General features: G+C 43.8%; 1 protein-coding gene across 14 annotated transcripts in view; it reads right to left on the bottom strand.

Annotated features, from left to right (window-relative positions):
- LOC126267043 (uncharacterized) overlaps positions 1-23,760 on the bottom strand; it is a 1,079,001-nt gene that overhangs the window by 287,588 nt on the left and 767,653 nt on the right. For 3 of the 14 annotated variants that reach the window (XM_049971868.1, XM_049971864.1, XM_049971863.1), the window contains exon 1: positions 14,989-15,243. The exons of the other annotated variants lie outside the window; for them this stretch is intronic. In XM_049971868.1, the coding sequence (XP_049827825.1) occupies positions 14,989-15,020 (32 nt within the window). In that variant the 5' untranslated portion in view covers positions 15,021-15,243. Of the gene's footprint in view, positions 1-14,988; positions 15,244-23,760 lie in introns of those variants that run through there. 14 annotated transcript variants of the gene reach the window in all.

A 23,760-nucleotide genomic window follows, 5' to 3' on the forward strand; every position in this document is an offset into this window, starting at 1 on the left:
TGCTACACATAAAGAATTACCAACATAAGAGTCAGACCACTTAATCTGCCTGACACAGATATGCTAATCTGGCGTAAAGGACTGCTTGCGTAAAAAAGTAACGTCTATATGTCTGTGAGAAATAAACTTATTTCGTAAGCTTTCGCTCACTAATTCTCTAGGTTACAACAAATTACAAATGTCTATGGGTCAACATATATTGTTGTGGAAAAGTCAGGTGTCTCATTCTGTATATGTAAACATAAAAAATTTCTTCGAAACCATTTCCATTGTCTTCATTGGTGTTTTAGTCGATGTGCCTTGAGAGAGCAAGCAAAATAAAATACAGGTGTGCTGGTATGACAGAATAAAATGATTCGAATGGCTGTGAGCACTATGGGACTTAACTGCTGAGGTCATCAGTCCCCTAGAACTTAGAACTACTTAAACCTAACCAACCTAAGGACACCACACACATCCATGCCAGAGGCAGGATTCGAACCTGCGACCGTAGCGGTCGCGTGATTGCAGACTGTAGCGCCTAGAACCGCTCGGCCACTCCGACCGGCCGTCAGAATAATTCCCACACGTTTTCATTGTGCTTCTCTCACCGTACTCTCTACGTAGCTTTTTCTACATAAGCCTACACGGTCTACTGCGTCCACAAAAGTACGCCTACCCCGTAATTACGCCTTTGCGATAAAGGTCTGCGTGTCGACGGTCAGCGGGACAAAACAGGCTACACACGCTGGCTGGGCACAAAAGCGCGCTGGCCGATAATTAGGGCTTTTCCTGGAAGGTGCGTAGGAGCAAAGGGCAGCGCCGGCGGCGGCGGTGGCGGTGGCGGCGACCGGCGCGCGGCTTTTTGCCTTGGGGCAGGTTTTGTTTGGCGGCGTGTGTGCCACGCCCATCGATTTGCACGGCGCTGCGCCGGCGGACATAACCTAGCGCAACGCGCCGGGTCGATAGCGGGTCAGGGCGCAGGCCGCCGCCATCTTGCACGCACGCCGGCAACGCACGGGGGCTTAAAGGCCAGCCTCCGTTGCTGGTCCACTCGCAATTTTTTTCTGCGCACTTTGGTAAACAGTGTCCTTTCCACACTATCAGGAAACGATTCTTCAAGGGCTGCATTCTGAACAGATGCTTGTACGCTGCAGAAACCTACGCAGCAGAAAGAAAAAAGAAAACCTGGAAACTCTCGAGATGTAGCGTTAAAGGAGGGTACTGTAGATATCGGTGGACTGCCGGAGTGCTGAGAAGCGCAGGAGAGACAAGGAGCGCGACTCAAAAAGTCACCGCTAGGAGGAGAGCAAGGTCAGCCACCTACTTCGTCACTCATCTCTGCTCACTGCTCCGATCGCTGCAATGAAGGAGGGAAGAAGGCGGGAGAGCATCAACAAGGAACAAAGTACGAACCAGTCCACCAACTTTCGGACTGAGGAGAAAACGAAGACGACTCTGCTATCGAAGGGAATAACTGAGCAGTTTCACTTGCAATGAACGCTACTGCCAAATCATTATTACAGAATACTGGAATGCCACTTACTTAATTTAACCGTCGTATTAAACAGTGACAAGAAAAATGAACCTATATTCAAGGAAATGCATTACGCTACCTACAATAGCATCACACACATGGTTCGCTTGGTTTAATTGGCTTAGAAAGGGAATATCCTCTACCAATACGATCAGACTCAACCAAGGCAGTCTCCCAAGGCGTCTATACCGAATACATTTGTTAGATTCCTCCACCTACGACCCTGTCAGCAATTCACCGAGATATTAAGCACAGTTGAAGAAATCGTTCGATTCCCTGCGGGGTCAGGGATTTTCTCTGCCTCGTGATGACTAGGTGTTGTGTGATGTCCTTAGGTTAGTAAGGTTTACGTAGTTCTAAGTTCTAGGGGACTGATGACCATAGATGTTAAGTCCCATAGTGCTCAGAGCCATTTGAACCATTTCAAGAAATCCAATACAAATATTTTGTGGACATGGTATTGTACAGCTTTAATGAATGTAGAGGTCTGCATTATGCAATACGTTGATGTAACGGTATATTTTATTAGACACAATCAATTTCGGTATAGGATCAGAACATCATCGGGACAAATGCCATCTCAGCTAAGCATTAGAGGTACTGGATTAACAGTTTTCAGATGTACATTGTTCCATCATTGATGTTCGCTGTATATATGTAACATTATATCCATTTAACCCCAGAGGCATATGTACATCTGGTAACAAAGATTTCAATTACGGAAATGCTTAGGTGAGGTGGATTTAGGACCTGTTGAGGGTCTGAAAGCGAGCGTATCACAAAATATTTTGTCACCACAGTCTATTGCATAATGCAGTTCTTAAAATACACTAAAGTTTGAATACAATTAGTTAAAAATCGGGGTAAACAGTAACTATTGTAAAATGCCTAATTAAATAATCATTCGGTTCTCCTTAAACTGGAGTGACCACACAAAACAAACTGCAGGAAAAGGGACACCATGATTTGATTCAGTGGTAGCGTCTTAAGAAGTGTTACACATTCTCGAAGAACGTGCCTTGCATAAAGTTTGCTCGACCGATTCTTTAATATTGATCGTCAATCAGGAGACGCCCACCAGGTTGGAATAATAGAAGAGACAGAGACAGAGAAGATTCAACGAAGAAAGAGACGTTTCATCACGGGATAGTTTAGCCTGCGTGGGAACGTTTCGCCGATACTAAACAAATTCCACTGACAGACGCTACAAGATAGCCGTTGTGCATCAAGGACAGATTTACTGATGAAATTTAGTGAGCGCAGAGAACAGAGGCAGAGCTGAGGCACGAATAATTCCTGGGACTGAAAAGACTACTATGTAATTCACAGGACAAGAAGCAGTCATCAGCAGCTGCCATCAATATCGTAAAATCCTTCTCTACGCTAACATTCCTAAGTAAACTGATGACGCTCGAAGTCCCGTAACAAATTTAATCAAACCTATCCTGCACATCACCTATCCAGAAATATAAGGTGTTCATTTGGGATACCTCTTTACTGTGTAAATTAAATTGCGACTAAGTCTGTTTAACTAATCAACTGCATTAAAACTGGCAAACATCATGTGTCATACAGGAGTGACATGCTGTCGTTGCTGTTATAGACAATCTCTTGCTGATAAAATAGTGTGCGTGCCTTTGAAATTACCCCCTGTGAGAGGTACTGGACGCTAACAGCTCCTGAACGCATGCTTCATTGAAATGATATTCAGCAGAATCCCCCCCCCCCCCCCCCCCGTTCAGAATAGCGCCGTCTGTAATGAAACTCGAAAGGACGCTTCCGGTTACTCCCTTAAGGGGGGTAGGACGTCAAACGGGCCGACTTGGAGCAGCAGAGGCATCACAGGACATTTTAATGCCACTGTCTATACTTTTACAAATAAAGCAGTGGAAGTTCGAAAACATAACAAAATAATTTTTTTTACATGTGAAATTTCATCATTTTTTAACTTACTTATGGCTGCATTTGTTGCTGTAGGTACACTTTTCTTCATAAGTTAGAGATTCTTCGATGAATTTTGCACAGCATACATACCATACTTACAGGTGTATGAAACTCTGGAATTTATTTAATTTATGAAAAAACGAATGAGCTGTTATATTTTAAACATAATGTTTAGAAAAAACACAAATTTTATAGTTAATTACCTCAATTTTTACCACAGTTTTTAATATATTTGGAAAATTCTAGAGTTTTATACACCTGTAAGTATGGTTTGTATGCTGTGTAAAATTCATCGAAGAATCTCTCTTACTTATGAAGAAAAGTGTACCTATAACAACTAATGCTGCCATTAATAAGTGAAAAAAAATGACGAAATTTCACATATGAAGAAAATTATTTCGTTATGTTTTCGAACTTCCACTGCTATGAGTGTGAATTCTGAATCCTTCCTGGTCATGCTGACAAAGTTTTATGACTTCATTTGTAAACGTATAAACAGTGGAAATTAAAATGTCCTGTGGTGCCTCTACTGCTCCAAGTCGGCCCATTTGACGTCCTACCCCCCCTAACTGACATCGGACTATCGCTACTTAGACAGCTATGGTAGCACACACCTTCCCAACGATTTCAGACCTGCAGGTTTTACGGAAGAAATTGCTTCAATAGGAGAAGGAAAAGATACGACACACAATTTCTGTCAATAGACAACGTCCCATCGACACTGTGGAAATTAGACACGGAGCTATAACTTGGTCCTGAGAACTACACTGTCTGATCGATCAAAAGTACCAGGGTACCTGTTAGTGTACATTAGTCAGGGGGGGGGGTGTCCAACCTTCACCTTTATGACGGCTTGAAGTCCTCTATGGATAGTTTCAGTGCCGTTTTCCGAATGTCTGTGAAGGAGTGAAAGTCCATTCTTCCTCAAGAAGCGAAACCAGAGAAGGTAGTGACGTTGGACGTTGGGATCTATCGACATTCTCTCTCATACCAAAGATGTTCCACTGGGTCCATGTCGGGAATCTTGGTACGGCAGTCCACTTCACGAATGTTACTGTCCACAAACCATTGCCTTACAGATGCTGCTTTACGACGAGTTGCGGTGTTATGCCGATACTAACGAACATTGTGTACGGACTCTTCTTCTACTTTTCCTTAAGCGCAATAACGCGATCACACGCTGACTACTAAAAGTACCCCCGTACAGTAACTCCATCTCCTCCGTATTTCACTATTGGCAATATACCCATGATGGCAGGTAATGTTCTCCAAAAGTTCGGCACACAAACCCTCCCATCGAATTGTCGCTGGGTACGGCGTAATTCGTCACTCCAAATGACTCGTTTCCACTCACAACTATCCAGTGGCGCCGCTCTTTACGCCACCTCAAGCGTCCCTAAGCACGGACTGCAGGAATAAGGCTCATGAGGAGCTGCTTGACCACTTATCCCACTCTTTTTTTTTCACTTCCTACGCACATCCATTGTACTAGCTGGACTGCTGGTCGCACTCTGGCACTCGCGAGTGATTCCTTCCGCTGATTTCATGCGATTTTTATCACCATTCTCCGCAGTGCTCGAAGTCAGTGGCCGTCAGTTCATGAAGTCTGCCTCGTCTTTGTTTAGCTGTTTCTTCTTTCGCGTTTCCACATCACAATCACATCACCGACAGTTGCCACGGGCAGCATAAGGAGGAACGAAACATCCCTGATGGACCTGTTACGCTGACGATCAAACGACTGTTGCTCGTGCGAAGCCACTGAGCTGCCCTGAGCGAGCCATCCTGCTGCCGCTGCTTCTTCACTGACAAAACAGGAGTCCCCCGGCTTCTTTCACGGATGTGTGATGTCCTTAGGTTAGTTAGGATTAAGTAGTTCTAAGATCTAGGGAACTGATGACCTAAGATGTTAAGTCCCATAGTGCTCAGAGCCATTTGAACCATTTTTTTGATGGTATACTAAACGACGAACCTGGGTGCACGAATGGCGAAACGTCATTTTTATGATGAATTCCGGTTCTGTTTACAGCATCATGATGGTCGCATCCGTGTTTGGCGACATCGCGGTGAACGCACATTGGAAGCGTGTATTCGTCATCGCCATACTGGCGTATCACCCAGCGTGATGGTGTGGGGGTGCAATTTGTTACACGTCTCGGTCACCTCTTCTTCGCATTGACGGCACTCTGAACAGTAGACGTTACATTTCAGATGTGTTACGAGCCGTGGCTCTACCCTTCATTCGATCCCTGCGAAACCCTACATTTCAGCAGGATAATGCACGACCGCATGTTGCAGGTCCTGTACGGGCCTTTCTGGATACAGAAAATGTTCGACTGCTGCCCTGGCCAGCACATTCTCCAGATCTCTCACCAACTGAAAACGTCTGGTCAATGGTGGCCGAGCGACTGGCTCGTCACAATACGCCAGTCACTACTCTTGATGAACTGTGGTATCGTGATGAAGCTGCATGGGCAGCTGTACCTAAACACGCCATCCAAGCTCTGTTTGACTCAATGCCCAGGCGTATCAAGGCTGTTATTGCGGCCAGAGGTGGTTGTTCTGGGTACTGATTTCTCAGGATCTATGCGCCTAAATTGCGTGAAGATATAACAACATGTCAGTTCTGGTATAATATATTTGTCCAATGAATACCAGTTTATCATCTGCATTTCTTCTTGGTGTAGCAATTTTGATCGCCAGTAGTGTATTTTCCCTACACGTGCCGACGGTCATGTCATCATCGTGAATATTAGGGGGGCATCGTTCTGTTTGCATTTTGTATTACTTTTATAACATGCACATGTGACGTCCTTTTCGGAGACAGCGGCGTGACAAAAAGGCTAATCGCGCGGAGTACTAGGCGTGAAACATTATCGCCAGTTACAGCACTAAAAGATGCTTTACAATCTTCCTAATGTTTAATTTAATTTGGTTACCGAGTAATAGAAGAGAAATACTTGCTGTAAGCTGACGTAATGTATCACCAGCATTTGTCACTATACACTCCTTTAAACGATATTTTGCAGCTCTATATACATGTAAACATATATATGAAATACCTTTCAACATTGCTCAATACCTGCAAACAAGAAATGCCTTGCCGTCTTACCGCGGTTTGCCAAAAAGATATCACGATACGCATGCGGCAAATGCAATCAAGACGGAAACACAACGCAGTCAAGACGGAAACACAATACAGTCTTCTTGCACCGCGATCGTCAAACTCTTACCGGAATTAAATATGGAATAACTGAAGCACGCATTCCATGTTTCAATCTGCTGCAACCGTCGATAAGTAGCCCATTACGAAGTATTTACGTTTTTACGTTTGCAATATATATTCATACAGAGCAAGCGCCTTCTAAGAATAATGTGCTTTAGAAATCGTCTGCCTACTGGAATACTTTTAATTCCCACCAGCACAATGCCATTGTTTCCGCTGTGACCCCAAGCCAAGTCCCTCGCGCAAACATATTTTCTGCTGTGCTTCTATCGACAAGACAACAACAGACTTAGCAAAGTATCATTTTGAGGTGAAACAGACTAGTCGCAAAAGCTTTGCAGCGAAGGTGTTTAAGTTCTCGAAACATGCTATTATCGACTTGTGATACCATTTCAAAATGTGGAAAAATCAAGTCAAGATACTCGACATATCTCAGTGAACACTTCACTTAATAACTCAGATCGTTTGCCTAGCAGTGCCGGCAGGATGCACCAATACGATGCACGAAAACCGTGTTGAGCGTTCCATGGTTACGTACATACGAACTGCAATGCACAGAATTTTACCAAGTGTCTGAACTGCAACAGAAATCTTGAAATTAGCCGTCAACAAAGCGAGATTTTCAATTAAACCAATTAATAAGGAAAAGTGTATATCTGCAAGTTTCTTCAGCAACGTCAGTGGGGGCCACAGTGCTCAGAAAGTAGTATGCGGTCTCTACGCAGACATGTTGCGCATATGCAGCAAATGTACCGCTGAGGGTCCGCAACGCTGCGTAACGTAACGGAGTGAGAAGAGCCGAGTCTCGAGTTTTTCACACAGGAAACACTGAAGATAATACTGCAGGCGAAATTAATCATCTTAACAATTCAGGTTTTGACCGTCCCATGTTATATTCGATGGTGTGAGTCAAATGTAGAACTAACGTCAGGCGTGCCCATAGGAAACTTGTCGGGGTCCTTTCTATTAATGTCATACATGAATGTCTGGCAGACTTAGTTGACGATGAAGTTAGCTATGTGAAGTACTTTATGAAAAACGCTACATAAATATTTTACCCGTATTATAAAAGCGATATAACGGCATCGTTGTAGGTGACAGGAAAATTAATATTTCTCTGGTATGAAGGTGACATTCTGCTAATTGCAACCGACGAGCATCAACTGGAAACCATCGTGCGAAAGTTGATCAGAGAATGGGTCTCCAAATAAACAACACAACGACCTTGCCGGCTAAAACGCTGTCAGTCGCTTCGGGTATTTACGACCTGTTGTCACTAGTACTGGAGATTTCGAGACTCAGATCCGTTAGGCGCATTCTGATAGTCAGAAATACTATAGCAAAATCTGCTCTTATCTGAAAGGACACCTCCATCACTGCCAAGACAAAACTCACCCTCGTCCAAACTCTAAATCTTCCTCATCACGAACTACGCAAGAGAACGAGTGTATCGTCGCAGAATTGATTCTCTGGAAATGTGGTGCTACAGATTACTTCACGAACAGCACATCGACCTAATGTATCGATCTTGAGGCTGCTCAGTATCCGAAGGTCGAAACTTCTCAGCCACATAATGGTAATGCAAAGAACAATGATACAAGAGAAGTCGACTACACACAAAAACATGGTAGAAAAACCAAATTCAGAGTTTCACTAGAATGGGCTTGCAGCAAGCAAGTCACAATGCCCAAGACACAGCTTCGTGGAGACAGGCTTACCACGTGATGCCATTACATCACTGCGTAGCGTTAGACCACATATGTATAAAACAAAGTGTATGTGTGCATTCTGGGATATCCTTCCGAACCCTGGATCGGTTTCAAATAAACTTGGCACAAAGATAGCAATCCGCACAAACATCAGCACTGGCGGTTTCATGACCTCCTGCCTCCACTAGGAGCAGAGATACACACAAAAACATGACTCTTTTCAGCCACTGGCGAACACGCTGCCCTACTCGACAGACGTGTTGCTATTGGAGTGCTGTCAGTACGCTTTATTGACCTCTTCAAGTACAGAAGGGCATGCTTGGGCAGAGAGACAAGGAGGTGATGGATTGTGACAGAGACGAGAAGATGAGGTGGACAGAACAAAGGGGGAAGGAGAAGGAGGACAGTTACATCTTACATCTACATTTATACTCCGAAAGCCACCCAACGGTGTGTGGCGGAGGGCACTTTACGTGCCACTGCATTACCTCCCTTTCCTGTTCCAGTCGCGTATGGTTCGCGGGAAGAACGACTGCCGGAAAGCCTCCGTGCGCGCTCGAATCTAACTTTACATTCGTGATCTCCTCGGGAGGTATAAGTAGGGGGAAGCAATATATTCGATACCTCACCCAGAAACGCACCCTCTCAAAACCTGGACAGCAAGCTACACCGCGATGCAGAGCGCCTCTCTTGCAGAGCCTGCCACTTGAGTTTGCTAAACATCTCCGTAACGCTATCACGCTTACCAAATAACCCTGTGACGAAACGCGCCGCTCTTCTTTGGACCTTCTCTATCTCCTCTGTCAACCCGACCTGGTACGGATCCCACACTGATAAGCAATACTCAAGTATAGGTCGAACGAGTGTTTTGTAAGCCACCTCCTTCGTTGATGGACTACATGGACAGAAGGGGAGGTGACGGACAGCGAGAGAGACGCGTTTACTGTGAAGGTAGTATCGCCATGCCTCGCAGGGGAGAAGGGCTACATCTTTTCATGGGCATGGTTGGTCAGGGAGAGAGAAGATGGCTAGTGAGAGGAGGAGAAGGATCGACTGGGCGGAGAAATGAGGGGATGAGGAGGTAGACAGACCGAGGTGGGGGGAGAAGGCGATGGACAGGAATGTGGAGGAGGAGATGGACTGATAGAGAGAGCGAGGTAGACGGGCAAAGAACGGGGGAGGGGGATATGGACAGAGATAGGGGCAGTAGGGACATGCAACGATAACGTGAACAGACAGATTGGGGGTAGGTGGGGGAGGGGGGTGGGGGTTGGAAGAAGTTGTCTCCGAGGGGAGAGATGGAGATGTACGCACTACACACTGAGGTGACAGGAATCGCGGGATACCTCCTAACATCGTGTCGGACCTCCTTTTGCCCAGTGTAGCAACCCAGCGTGGCAGGGACTCGAAACGTCTCTGTAAATCCCCTGCAGAAATATTGAGCCAAGCTCCCACTATAGCCGTGCACAACTGCGAAAGTGTTGTCAGTGCAGGATTTTATGCATGAGCTTACCTCTTTATTATGTCCCATCAATGTTAGACGGGATTCACATTTGGCGATCTGGGTGGCCAAAGCATTCGCTCGGCACGTCCGGAATATTCATCAAACAATTTCTCGAACAAATGTAGCATAGTGACATGGTGCACTGTCATCCATTACAATTCCATCGTTGTCTGGCTGCAAATGGTCTCCAAGTTGCCAAAGACGGTTTTCCAGTCGTCAAAGGTCAAGCCAATATGGCCACGAGCCCAGGAGAGACGCTGCAGTCGGTCTCGTGCTGTTTGTTGCCTGTTAGCACTGGAAACTCTACGCAAATGCCGCTGCTCTCGGTCGTTAAGCGCACGCCGTCTGCCACTGCGTTGTCCGTGGTAAGAGGCAATGCCTGAAGTTTGGTGTCTCGACACACTGTTGACACTGTGGATTGACTGTTAGAATTCTCCTGTCAACAGTTCAGCTTACTTCATCGGTGGAGTGAGACGTTTCTCTTTGCGGTTTGCAAAATGACTTTCACGACAGAAGGAAGAATTGAAATTGTGGTATCCTGATAGAGGACTACCAGCTAAGAGAGCAATATACAGCCACAGCCGTTATAAAAATTGGCGCACCTATAGGTCCATGCAAAATGTAAAGCGACACAAGAGTTCATTCAGTTTCGCACACCAGGAGTTATTGCTGACATTTACCTAAGATACAGAGAGCCAAAAACGTCAATACGCAAATTCGGCCAACAGGCGCATGTAAGTAGGAGGAGTTGCCAGCGCATATTGAAAAGTCTTAATTTGATGCCATATCGTCTGACGGTTGTAAAGCAATTACAGGAGGGTGACAGTCAGAAACGTGTTGATTACTGCACGTGGCTTTTAAATAACATTGACGATCGTTTGTTAGACACTTTCCATTACATCATGAGCGATGACCGATGGTTTCATCTTTCCGGTCACGAGAATTCACAGAAAACGACGTACTAGGCAATAGCATTTGGTTCCGAGTAACAGGAAGCATCATTGAACCGACATTTTGTGACACTAACCTCAACTAGGACTTCATATTTTTTTAAATATCGGGAATTCGACATATCGATATGTAGACGGAAAAAACATCGACGCACGAGCCTATAACAATATCGGCTGCACATTGTAAATACACTGCTGGTTTTAGAGCTGTATATTTGAGTACTGATTTATTATGGGATATTTGTACATCAACAAGCTAGCAGCTGCTTATCCCCCTTAGAGCAAGAATTGAAAAGAAAAGTATGCACATTCGCATTTGGCGATAACCACTTTGCTAACAATGGTAACTGCATGTAAGTGTCACAATAAAAGGTGTCCGATGGGTCTGTCGTTCGGTTTAGTCACATATCGGATTCATCCGGAATACTTCATTTATTTTCAATTCTCCAAACGCGCCGATTACGTCAGCATTTACCCTTCCACGTACCCACCCGCCGCGAAGACCAATCTTGTCATTTAGATTTTTGTTCAGCATTTACAGCAGCTGTTTTTCAAGAATGCCGATGTGAAGAAATAGTACACTAGATGAGTTTACAATTTTTTTAACGCAACTGACGTGCTATCCTTCACATATTGTTATTTCATTCACAATACCACCCTCAGTGCAATCGGACTTCTTTGTGCCACCCATAACGCTTCCAGACAGTCAAAGAGAAAGACTGGGCGTGTTGAAATCTCAAAAAGTAGTAAGCTTCCTTCACACAGGGAAGGTAAAATTATGTTCTATTACAATTTCAAATATTTACCGGAAATTGTGAAAGAAATGTAATATAACTAAAAATATCAGCATTCGATATTGCCATTTCGTTATCGATATACCTATATATCAGAGGAAAAAATTTCACGATAAATATCGATACATTTAAAAAGATATATAAATATACCGATATTTTATCAACAGCCCTACCCTCAACACGGTTGCATATATGGAAATTACTGACACTTTTGTGCTCAACTCACTGAATATGAAAGACGTTACTGCTTCGTCCAGCAAGATGGGGCAACATGTCACATGTCTAAGGTAACCCTGGAAAAAGTCCGTGATGTGTTCACTGAGGAACAAACTGTTAGCAAACATTTGTGACCATTACGTTGGACGGATCTAACAAAATGTAAATTTTTCGTGTGGGGACACTTGACGAGCAAGGTCTATGAAACAATTCCTACACAATACAGGAAATGAAAGACAACATCAGCCGTGAAATTGCCGCCGTCGATATCCGAACTTTACACGGATGTATTTGAATATCCTTAGATGTGCACTGATGTTGCAGGAGGTCACTTTCATCATTTTCTACAAATGTACATTTCACTGTAAATAAAGGGTTAGTCTACATCAGTTCTTCGTTTATGTAACTACAGTCCATTTCCTCGCTACTTTTATCTGCGCCATGTTGTACCTAGTGCACGTATACTACCATCATATATGTATGGGCATATCGCTACACTATCCCATGACTTACGTCACACCCCAGTGCATAAAGGTCGTTGCCACAAAAAGTATTTCCCAAATTTGAAAAAAATATTAGCGATTTGGAATTACATGAAAAGCCAGACGAACGGGAGAGTCACAGAGGAATATTCTTCCGTGGCACAGTGTTCAGAGACTTTTAATCAGATTTTCTCCGTTTAAAGAGTTACTGGGACCACTAGAAGCTACTATGTACCCAGGTGTGACTTCTTCACTTGATAAACTGAACTTCTCTAACACTAGTTCGAAATTAAAATGTAGCTCATTGAGCAAAAATGGGCCAACATTAAAATGATGGAATTGGTGAATGCAATTCCGAACACACACAGTCGTCTGAGAAAGCTGCCGTTTGCTATCTTCGAAATATTTTCATCTACCTATGTCTGGGAGTCATTATTTTCTGAAATGAATAACATTAAAGACGCGTCAATTAAATACTTCATTTGTGTGGCCATATTGTCCTACAATTAGAAGAAAATGCGAGTTTTTCTCACCAGACGTATTTTGCTCTATTGAGGTAAAGCATCATGTGGTCTGTAATTATAGATATTTACAATCTGATTTGTTTTTAAGATCTAATTGCCTGGAGCTCAGCTTGCATTCTGCGAAAAGTTACATTGCATACACCTCATATAAATTATTTGGCATCGTATTTGCAACAGCAGAAATAACATAACTTTTTCTTTCGTTTAGTTTCGATAAACTAAAAATGTTTATTTTAATATGGCTATATAACAGTTCTGTTTCTGATTGCAGATAAAGAGTATTAATATGGAAGTACTTAGTTTCTTTCATTTATCAGAAGAGTAGAAATTTCTTTACGCTATCAAATCTTAAAATATGCATGCATTTATCACTGTCACATTATAAACTTTTACAAAATAAGCAAGGCAAAAAATAGTAGTATTCAGTATAGAAATTTCGTTCTACGATTAGCGCGAAGGCTCGTCATGGCCGTATTAAACATAGCTTTGAAAAAAGGCACGTAGACGTAGAGAGTTTCGCTATCCCTGATAGACGCTCTTACACCTGTCATCCTGAAACAAAATGTTTAGCTGTGTGGTTTAAAAACAATCCTTGAAATATCCCTACGCTTTGACGTTACATTTTTCAATGGCTCCTATTAATGTAGTCAAATATGATTTCAAACCCTTTCACTCGTTTTGTGTCCGCGGCGTGCTTTCAAAACTGTCTTATGGGAAAAACCGTGGTTGATACTTGATTCTTTACCAAGATACTAACGACTAAGACTTAACAGTTTGTGGGTTTCTTAATTAGTTGGCCGATGACAAATTCTTCGGCTGCATCTGCCCTTCCAGGTGGAACGATGTCTAGTACTGTGTAATTCAATATCAGATGGTTATTTCGTACTGTAAGATTGGTACATAACGTACGTAACACTCCTTCAAAACAATTCTAGTTTCATTTCTTAGAAATGAGCAAATTTCTATACTTCCTAATCTGTTGCCAATGCTCTTATGCTGCAGTTCCTGGCCCTGAACCACGCGTTCGCGCTACTGTCGCTGGAGGTCAAAGCCACTCAGTGAGTTAACGTAGAAGACAGATTAGAAAGAATAAAACTTGTCTATGGACAGGAACAGAGAACGTAAATCAGCTACATCATGCTGCAGCGCTGGCAGTACCACAGACAAGCTGTATGCTTGTCTAGTCGCTATTAATTTCGGCACACGTCATAGGAGCGCCGAATACGTGCGCGGGATGTGGTTCCCAGGAAATGCTAAAGTCACAGGATGACGCCAACGCGTCTGCCCCCTCCCCCCTCCTCTTTTTGTCCGCTTTTGTGGACGGAATGCGGGCCGGCGCTGGGATAGGTCGTGGCAACATGGCCAACACTGCAGTAGCTGCACGTCCGCAAGGCTGCCACCACAGCTGCACTTCGCGAAACACAGGCGCCCGTGGTAACAGCCGTCTGCGATAAGAGTAAGGCGAACGCAGATAAAACTAGTCGCACGATTGCGTGCTATATACAGACAGTGACCTTAGATTTACCGCTTGTCGCTGCTGTCACTTAATTCAATTTCTAGTGAAACAATGATTATTCCTTATTGCAGTACTGCTGTAAAAGCAAATAAAATCCCTTCAAAAACGATAATTCGAGCATTTGTGTTTGTTACAATAAAGTAATCTCTGTATTTCCGCCTGTTGTGTTATCTAGAAAGTATTAGGTACTTTCGTATAGCCATCAAATATTTGGGCTGGAGAGTTATTCTCGCATTTATAGTTACTGGCCCAGGAAGACAAAGAATTTTCGGTTTCCAAGGTATGGAACATGTCACTTACTATAGGATGAAGACTTACCTACAGTGAACTAGTTACGGTGTGTCTTGCTCACGTTAACAATGTCCAAACCACATGCGTTACGCGTGGAGAATGAAGAACATATATCAAGTGAGTATACCACAATAGCACTGGTCACGTCACAAAAATACGACTACGACACAACTAAACTCATGATGCAATGGCAGATGCTTCACGGATTTGTATCACCTTAACAGACATTCATTGTTCGTCCAAGGTTTCCAGGTGTGTGAAATGCGTACTAACGAATGCAATATAATTAAGCATTAGAAATTAATATTTAACAACCCACCTTCCAAACATCTGATAGCACATGGTTTCCATCGTAATGACTGACGTTAAGCAGCCAATGGAGCACAGTTTATTTTCAATGAAGCACTTCCATTCTCACTCGCGAGACACATTTTCACAATGCTTGCTGACTGTTACCACCGCCGGCAACATAATTCACACGAATAACTCGCGTTTTCCTGCAACAGCACGGCGAACGGTGAGGACGTGGAGCGCTGCACACGCGAGCACGAGGGGCCCGAGGGGCGACTGGCGTGCTCGCGCGCCGGCCTGCGCTGTTGGCAGCCGTGCGCGCGCGCGGCCATTTTGTGCAGGTCATGTCCGCGGCGAGCGGCGCCCAGGGTCACCGACCCACGGACCAACAGCTGCCGCCCGAGGCAGCCTCAAGACTCGCCGCCGCAGCCACCGTGTCGCTGCCATTGATAAGCCACAACAAAGGATTACGTTACATTTTCGCATGTCAAACGTAATACCGCTTTGGAATTAATTAACAGTGACACCGATTAAAAAGTGTCACCATTAATATTTCTACTCCTTACTATTGTGAAGCTGTCGATTTCAGTTGCTACTATTATTACAATAACGATTCATATTTAGAATTTGTGTAACTGCAATTTGCTTTGTTTTATATCGTTCATGTTAGATCGTGATACTGAAACTCCGTCGCTGTTTCAATTTTTCTTTGACATCAGTTTTTATAGACACTTTGCGTCTTACTGTAAAAAGTAGTGAAATAGTTGCAAAACGCGCGCGCATGTCACGTAGACACTAACAACTAGTGACCGAAAACATCTTGTGTGCTGTGTTAATGCGTTTTTATATTACAGGAAACAAAACGGCAGCTTTATCAGCAGAAGAGCGAGAGCACACCAAATGTACTGCAACGTTATATACTTTAAGCAATAAAAAAAAAATCGAGTCAAGGTGCCAGAACTGTTTAAAATGTAGAAATACAAATGTAGAATATTAAAGTTAATTTTTTCGTCGTGGTCATTTCGCGATATATATGTGGGAGAAGTATTACGTTGTCGGACTCTTCCCGGAAAGTGTTCTCTCGAAATTTCAATAACGATGCACAACATTTCAGGCCGCTGATGATGCATCAAATACAACGAAGCGCAATCCTTGTTGTATAACATAATTTACGTTTACTCCCCTGCACACAGCCATTAACTTCCAAATCCCACATATATTCGTACACTGTTTATCTCATAAAGAAATTACGTTTTATTCCTGTTGCACATGCAAACTACAAAAGATTGCGATTTTCTTACTATTGTAGTTGTTCTGCTTTGAGCTCTTTATGTATGTAGCGTTTCCTAGCAGTCAAGGAAGCTGAATTCATTGTTTCTACTATTCACTAGTACAGTATATGATACCACCTACTATCTACCACGTGTGTTAGCTGCTCCGTCTCGGTTATGTGCCGAAGCAATTAAACCCTCTTGTTTGGTTAATAAGCAAAATTAGATTTTCATTTACTGCAAAAGGGCAAATGAGCGAAAAATGTTGGCAAATTCTCATTATGTTAGTAATTTTATTGAGAACTCTGGCCCCTAAAAGTGATTTGACAAGGTAGGACCAAGACCAACACAAAAGTAACAACAAAGCGTCACTGAGCTGGCGTTCGGCCGGCACAGAGCGGGCGGTGACGCAGCGGCTCAGCTATCCCGTGGGCCGGAAATGCGCTCGCGGCCTCTGCCGGCCACACCCGGCCCATCCACTCCCTGGGAATTTGCACACTCTGTGGTCGAGCGACATCACTCGCGTCTCATTATTTGATTCAAGACGGTTAGTTCGGCGTATTTGTTGCGCCGTCCGAACAAGACACAACCAGGGCAAAAGCACCACAAGCGCAAAGATGCGAGCTGGTGCCAGCGCCGAAGAGACTCGCCAATTGCCAGCTCAAGCTTGCCAATTCCACCAGCTCCAAGGGCGGCGCTGAGGATGAAGATATCGACTTTGCCTCGGTCAACTGCCAGCCGAGTACAAGCTTGCCAATTCCACCAGCTCCAAGGGCGGCGCTGAGGATGAAGATATCGACTTTGCCTCGGTCAACTGCCAGCCGAGTACAAGCTTGCCAATTCCACCAGCTCCAAGGGCGGCGCTGACGATGAAGATATCGACTTTGCCTCGGTCAACTGCCAGCCGAGTACAATCCGCCAATGACTGGACGACAACGGACGGAAGCCTACTCGGAAGATAGAAGAGTAGCTCTCGCCGACTTGGTTGTCGTTCAGGGCTGACTTAAGACAGGGAACGTCGTTTAGTGAATTCTGAGAAGTGGACAGACAGTCACTGTAAATTGCATTTGCTAAGTTTACCTACGATTATTTGCACTTAGCCACTGAGGGCCTTTTTTGTGTTGTATTACAAGCAGTGTTGCAGACTTCATTATCCAACAGGTCTCTGAAATAAGTAAACATTGTAACTCGTTTGTGTGACTTTGTTACAATTTGTTAGTGTTGTAGGACCTTCGTTCTCCTATCCTGTTACCTGACCCTGGGGCACAGCTGTGTAATAGTGGCAGGGAGAAATTGTCTTAGCAGTGTACTGAACCAGGAGCCGGTCACGAACTCACAAACTCGGCCTCCACAGCAGTAGCGACGAGGCTTTCGCAAAAGCATTGCTGTTGGGTTTCGCCTCGGAATCTTTGACCGACTTTTGTTTAAAGGTTTTTTTGACGTTCCTTGCGCAAATGGGCATGATAACTTTATAAGCCACCTTTCGCTGTGTATCAGAATAACGAGAAGGAAAATTAGCGTCGGTTAGTGACTCGAACCCGGATTCCCCGCTCTATGCGAGCGGTCGCCTTAACCGCTTCGGCTTTCCGTGCACACCCAAACTTCCATATGTCATAGCCGTGCCACAAACTGCTACGAATATTCCCCTCCAGGAACGGCATATTTGTTAACAGTCCAGGGCAAGGTGTCAGCGAATAAATGCCTGTGTTATGCATGTCGGAAGGAACACTGCGTGGTACTTCTTAATAACACAGACATTTCTATTTCTTATTTACAAACCGTCCAGGAACATCAGAGAGTGTAGGCAAAAGACAAAAAGGACCCGTTCCAAATGTCGTGAGTGTACAGAATGACCTGCACACGTGCAACAAAGTCCATGTTATAAGGACCACATCGTCTGTCAATACCAGGACTGTGGATGATAAATTCGCCAACACGCTTGTTCTCGCTGTGGGAAAGAGCCTCTTCAGAGGAGCCACTGAAATTCATACGCATGACGATGGTTCTAACAAGAAAGAGACAGACAGGTAAGCAAATCCTGCGTTCCAGTGCTGCACAGAACAACCATTGCAGATGACGAGGGCAGAACTGGGGAAATGCCCTCACGCGTTGATTCGATAGGTACATAAACTCCTGCCGCGGTCTCGATTCCAGCCTACCACCAGCAAAGGAGGGTGAATCTTTGACAATGCAGCTACACGCGCTGCTCCACTACTTGCGCTGCTGCGACGTCAAAAAAAGTACAAAACAACCTAGACCGAAGGTACTCATACGAAAGCCAACGAATGGCCAGGCAAGGCTCATCAACTTCGGTTTTAGTTTATGCTCCGGTCAAGCTCCTGGCCACTACAACTCTTTCGAGTTCCATCTGCGTAACTTAAAAACATTTTCAATACTCAAACGTATTCTGTAGTTGTCTCCTATCAAAGTAGTAACAAAGAGCGACGAATTCCCTAGGTTCTGGACTTTTTTTTTTAAATTTTTGTCCTCCGAACACACACATAATATATATATATATATATATATATATATATATATATATATATATATATATATATATATATATATATGCCAAGAGGTTAAACAGCAAAATAATAAATTTTTGTATATCATCACATCCTTAGTTGTTAATGACGTCGTCACGTAAATCGGTAATTAATGTCCACCTGACTCTCCAGTGACAGTTGTTTTTGTGATAGTTGCGGCCGACCGATGATGATGGAGCCGGTATGAGAGAAGAAGACCAGTGCTTCCACGGAAAAATGTTAGCTGGTTTTCACTGACTGCATCTTCTCTAACAGCAATAACGGGCAGCATTAAACTGTTTTTAAGTCCTACACACAGCTCAAAAACGTCTTTCCAGAGACAATGCTGTAATCATCAGGTTGTGAAAATCAGCTCACAAGGTTAAAGCACTAAGAAGTAGACCAACGCATTTGCAGTGTTCGCAAAAAATAGATGGAAAAGACTTTAGACTGTGGGTCACCATCTATTAGTAAAATCGTCCACTTAAGTCAATAGTTGTCGCACCCCACACCGGCCGCTTCCTCATCTGATGTGGGCTCCAACAAAAGTTTCAAACTGACGCTTCTTCAGGTTTCTGGAAGTAGCTATGAGCAAAAATGTTCGCGGTATCTCTGTGTGAGCGCAAATATCGGCTCAACGATAATGTTATTATATTCGTCACCTACGTTCGCTCATTTCCAAAGACGCTACTTGAGTGCTTACGATCGTCAGCTTCCAACTGTTTCGGCAAAGAAGGACTGCAAATTTTTAATTACGCATCTGCTTTAATATAACAGCCGCTAAGAAATATCTTTCCGTTGTCCCTTACTTGTTCGTTCAAAAAACTGCCGTGCTTCTTTTCACGACTTGTAGTTTCTAAGTTCTTGTAGCATCCAAGACAAAAATCCTTTTCAAAGGGAAAGGAGAAACCAGCAACCTGGACTCATCGAAAACACATCTTTCAACATTTTTAAGGATATGTTAACTAGCAGGCTTACCGCTGAAGTAGATGCCCGGATACTATAAAACTAACTTGGTTTCAGAAAGTGAAGAAGCACCTTACAGGCAGCGAACTGCTTAACAGAGCAATCTCAAGACACACTAAGACATCAACGTAAAAGCGTTTTGTAGTCTACATACTACAGCAAGCCCTCGACACTATCAACAGAGAAACACTCATCCGAAAACTCAGGGTATTAATTTGTGACACAAACCAAAGAATGAAAGTACTTTAAGACATCCTAAGATACAACAGCATCCAAATATCTGATGATATCACCGTATCCAAGAGCTTAACGTAAACAAGCGGAGTACTGCAAGGAGTCTGGATCAGTCCGACAGTGTGACAGCAGACGTCACGTAGACCATCATGGACACTCAGTATCTCATACTTTACACGGATTTACAAATAAATCACAGCAAAACCAAATAGATTTTCAGAAGAGCTGCTTAAATCACACCAAAAGACACGCTGATTCTTCAACACAAACTGCTGAAATGGTGCCAAAATACAAATGTCTAGGAGTCACGCTAACATCATTCAGCACCCACGTGAAAGAAAGAGCAGCAGCAGCAATAAAAGCAATTTACAACATCCAACGACTTCAAAAACTCTCAATAAAACCGGCAACGACACTACTTGATAGGGCCATAGCACCAATAGCAACTAATGTGATCCACATAATCTGGGACAAACTAAAAGTCAACGACCGCGTAACATTACAGAAAGTCAAATCCTGCTACATGAAACGAATCCTGGGCATTGGGAAGACAGTACTTTAACCAATGGTTTACGTTTTAACGAAAGAAACCTTCTTCATAGAAGGCATCCGAATGCAGATGCTCTCGCCAAACACCAAGGTCTACGAAAACATTCCGGAAATACTCATAGGAAAACACAGCTTTATTTGGAAAGACTTCTTCTCAACCGAAGCCATACTGACGGAAGAATGAAAACAGGCATACGATGAACTCCAGCATGTAACACGATAAGCAACACATGGTTTTCATCACAAGTCCTGCCAAAGCAAGAGATTCCACTAGCTGAATGAAGAGTACGTGTGTGTGAACCCTGCAGTGAGCACTGTGTGCAGAAAAAGAGGAATGTCAATATTAAAACTAGTATTAGACAAAATATCTGTTTTGTATTTGTTTTGCATTTGCACATTGTGCGCGTTTTCTTCAGTAAAATTCTTCTAGCAACTCACATCTTCGTCCTTCATTTTCCATTTGCAGGTTTTGTAAGCATCTTCTATTCCCGTAAGGAGATGGCTTGCTTCGTACACCTGGTTCGAAACAGCTGGTTTTTCATAGTTGCATCACAGGTCGCGCAGTGTATTTTATAACATTCCGATGTTTGTTACTAGTTATCTTTTAAACAACATCATGCTTGAGAGTTGTACCTCATTAAATTAATTGCCTGGGACGCTGTTTGGCAGTTTCATGGAACGGCATCATAACCACTTTCCCCTTTTTCTCGTTTAGTTTATTTCGTTTATTCTTATTACTTTCCAAATGGCCGCTTTCGATCAAAAGTGTTCCATTTCAACGAATGTGCGACAGATTGCAGTTCACACAGGAAGAATTTGGTTTTCCTGATCTAACGAAAATGCCCTTTATGTGCAAGAGCTGGAAACGAACTCGTCTCACGTTGTCAGAGGGGTCTAAATGTCATAACGGCAACTTTTCGACTCACTCTTTTTAACGGTACGTGAACGGAAATTCGGATATGCCCATTTTGCAAACGTGGTTAACAACTGAGCTCTGAGACAAGGGAATACAGAAGGACGGAGGTCCAGCACACTTTGCTCTTCATATGTGCAAATTTCTTCGACAAACAGCTGCGAGGCCGCTGGATTGAGAGTGGTTCAGTAACATCTCCAGCGACAATGAGATGGCTGCTACGAAGAATAGAACTTACCACCCGAGACGAGTAATTATGCAGAACCTCACATGTGGCTCAACTTCCCTACGAGACTGAGAACAGCAGTAAAGTGTTGAACAGCAGTAAAGTGTTGAAGAAGCTGTGGCAGTTGGAAGCATGGTGCAACGCTACAGTGGTGCAGGGTGGCCCAGCTGATGACATGGGGAAGATGATGTAATGAAGGTGGACACCAGCCATTTCTGCACAGCACGTAAACATCGTTCCAGCCACTGCCGCATGTTGCCATGGTGTGTGTCTTGTTACTCCCAACATGAGAGGTCAGTGTGTCCCCAGTGTTGGGCCATCTGTTGTAAGTGTTGGAAAAAAGGCCACATTGTGGTAGTTTGCTTGTCAATGACACAGAAAGCAGTATCAGAGAACATCGATATGGACAAGAGATGCTACGCGAGATACAAAGGAAGGCGAGGAGACGCATAGCTATCTGTAAAGCACAACGGTGGACCCACACATCCACTGCGCGTAAAGTTTTGTTTTCGAATAACCAAATATATAACATACCGTTTGTACCTAGAGACGAAGAAATGAATCGGACACCAACAGTGGGGGGCAGAGTGCGCCGACGGGGCAGTGCACGATTGGGGCGCTGCCAACGGCCTGGTGCGTGTGCGGGTGTGGTACGCGTCACGGCGCAAACGAGATGCAAGCGCTGCTGCCAGCCGCTCTCCTACATTTACATGTGCGCTTTGTAATTCAAAGCACGGACTCGACACACATTAACTGTTTGATTGAAACCACTTGTTATTCCATTCCCTAACAGACTGCGGCTGATGCGGCCGTTTATACATTACTACAACCTTAGGCAATACGTCTCACACTGTGCAACGACTGCAAGGCCAGTAATAGTTTCTGCCTTAACAGAGCATGGGGCCTTGCATTAGACGGCACTTACTACCACAGAGGGTCTGTCTCTAATCAAGCAATGAAACTATCGCTGTGTTATGAGTTCTGAAAAAAGCTGCGCAAATATTCACTCACATCTTGATAAGATTTCACAATGGTGCAAAGAAGGGCAGCACGAATGCTAAAAATAAAACTTAATCTGCAGAAGCTTGAAGACAGACGCAAGCTAACCCGTGAAAGTTTCTGAAACCAACTTTAATCCAGGAAAACACTACTGTTCCCAGGTAAAGTAAAGCCCATACGGACCGCGAAGGCAAGATTAAACTGACTACAGCGAGCACAGAGCCGTTTAAGCAATCATTCTTCCTGCGCTCCACACGTCAATGACGTCCACACGACGTGACAGGAAAAAGCCCTATTAACTGGTGCAGTGGGAAGTACGCTCTGCCACGCGCTTCACATTATACATGAAGATGTGAATACGTTCCACAGTGTATTTTATTTATTTTAGGTAGGAGGGGTATCTGTTGAGAGGCCAGACAAACGTGTGGTTCCTGAAGAGGGGCAGCAGCCTTTTCAGTAGTTGCAGGGGCAACAGTCTGGATGATTGACTGATCTGGCCTTGCAACATTAACCAAAACGGCCTTGCTGTGCTGGTACTGCGAACGGCTGAAAGCAAGGGGAAACTACAGCCGTAATTTTTCCCGAGGACATGCAGCTTTACTGTATGATTAAATGATGATGGCATCCTCTTGGGTAAAATATTCCGGAGGTAAAATAGTCCCCCATTCGGATCTCCGGGCGGGGACTACTCAAGAGGATATCGTTATCAGGAGAAAGAAAACTGGCGTTCTACGGATCAAAGCGTGGAATGTCAGATCCCTTAATCGGGCAGGTAGGTTAGAAAATTTAAAAAGGGAAATGAATAGGTTAAAGTTAGATATAGTGGGAATTAGTGAAGTTCGGTGGCAGGAGGAACAAGACTTCTGGTCAGGTGATTACAGGGTTATAAACACAAAATCAAATAGGGGTAATGCAGGAGTAGGTTTAATAATGAATAGGAAAATAGGAATGCGGGTAAGCTACTACAAACAGCATAGTGAACGCATTATTGTGGCCAAGATAGATACGAAGCCCACACCTACTACAGTAGTACAAGTTTATATGCCAACTAGCTCTGCAGATGACGAAGAAATTGAAGAAATGTACGATGAAATAAAAGAAATTATTCAGATAGTGA

The sequence above is a fragment of the Schistocerca gregaria genome, chromosome 4 (genome assembly GCF_023897955.1).
Source record: "Schistocerca gregaria isolate iqSchGreg1 chromosome 4, iqSchGreg1.2, whole genome shotgun sequence".
NCBI classification, from domain to species: domain Eukaryota; kingdom Metazoa; phylum Arthropoda; class Insecta; order Orthoptera; family Acrididae; genus Schistocerca; species Schistocerca gregaria.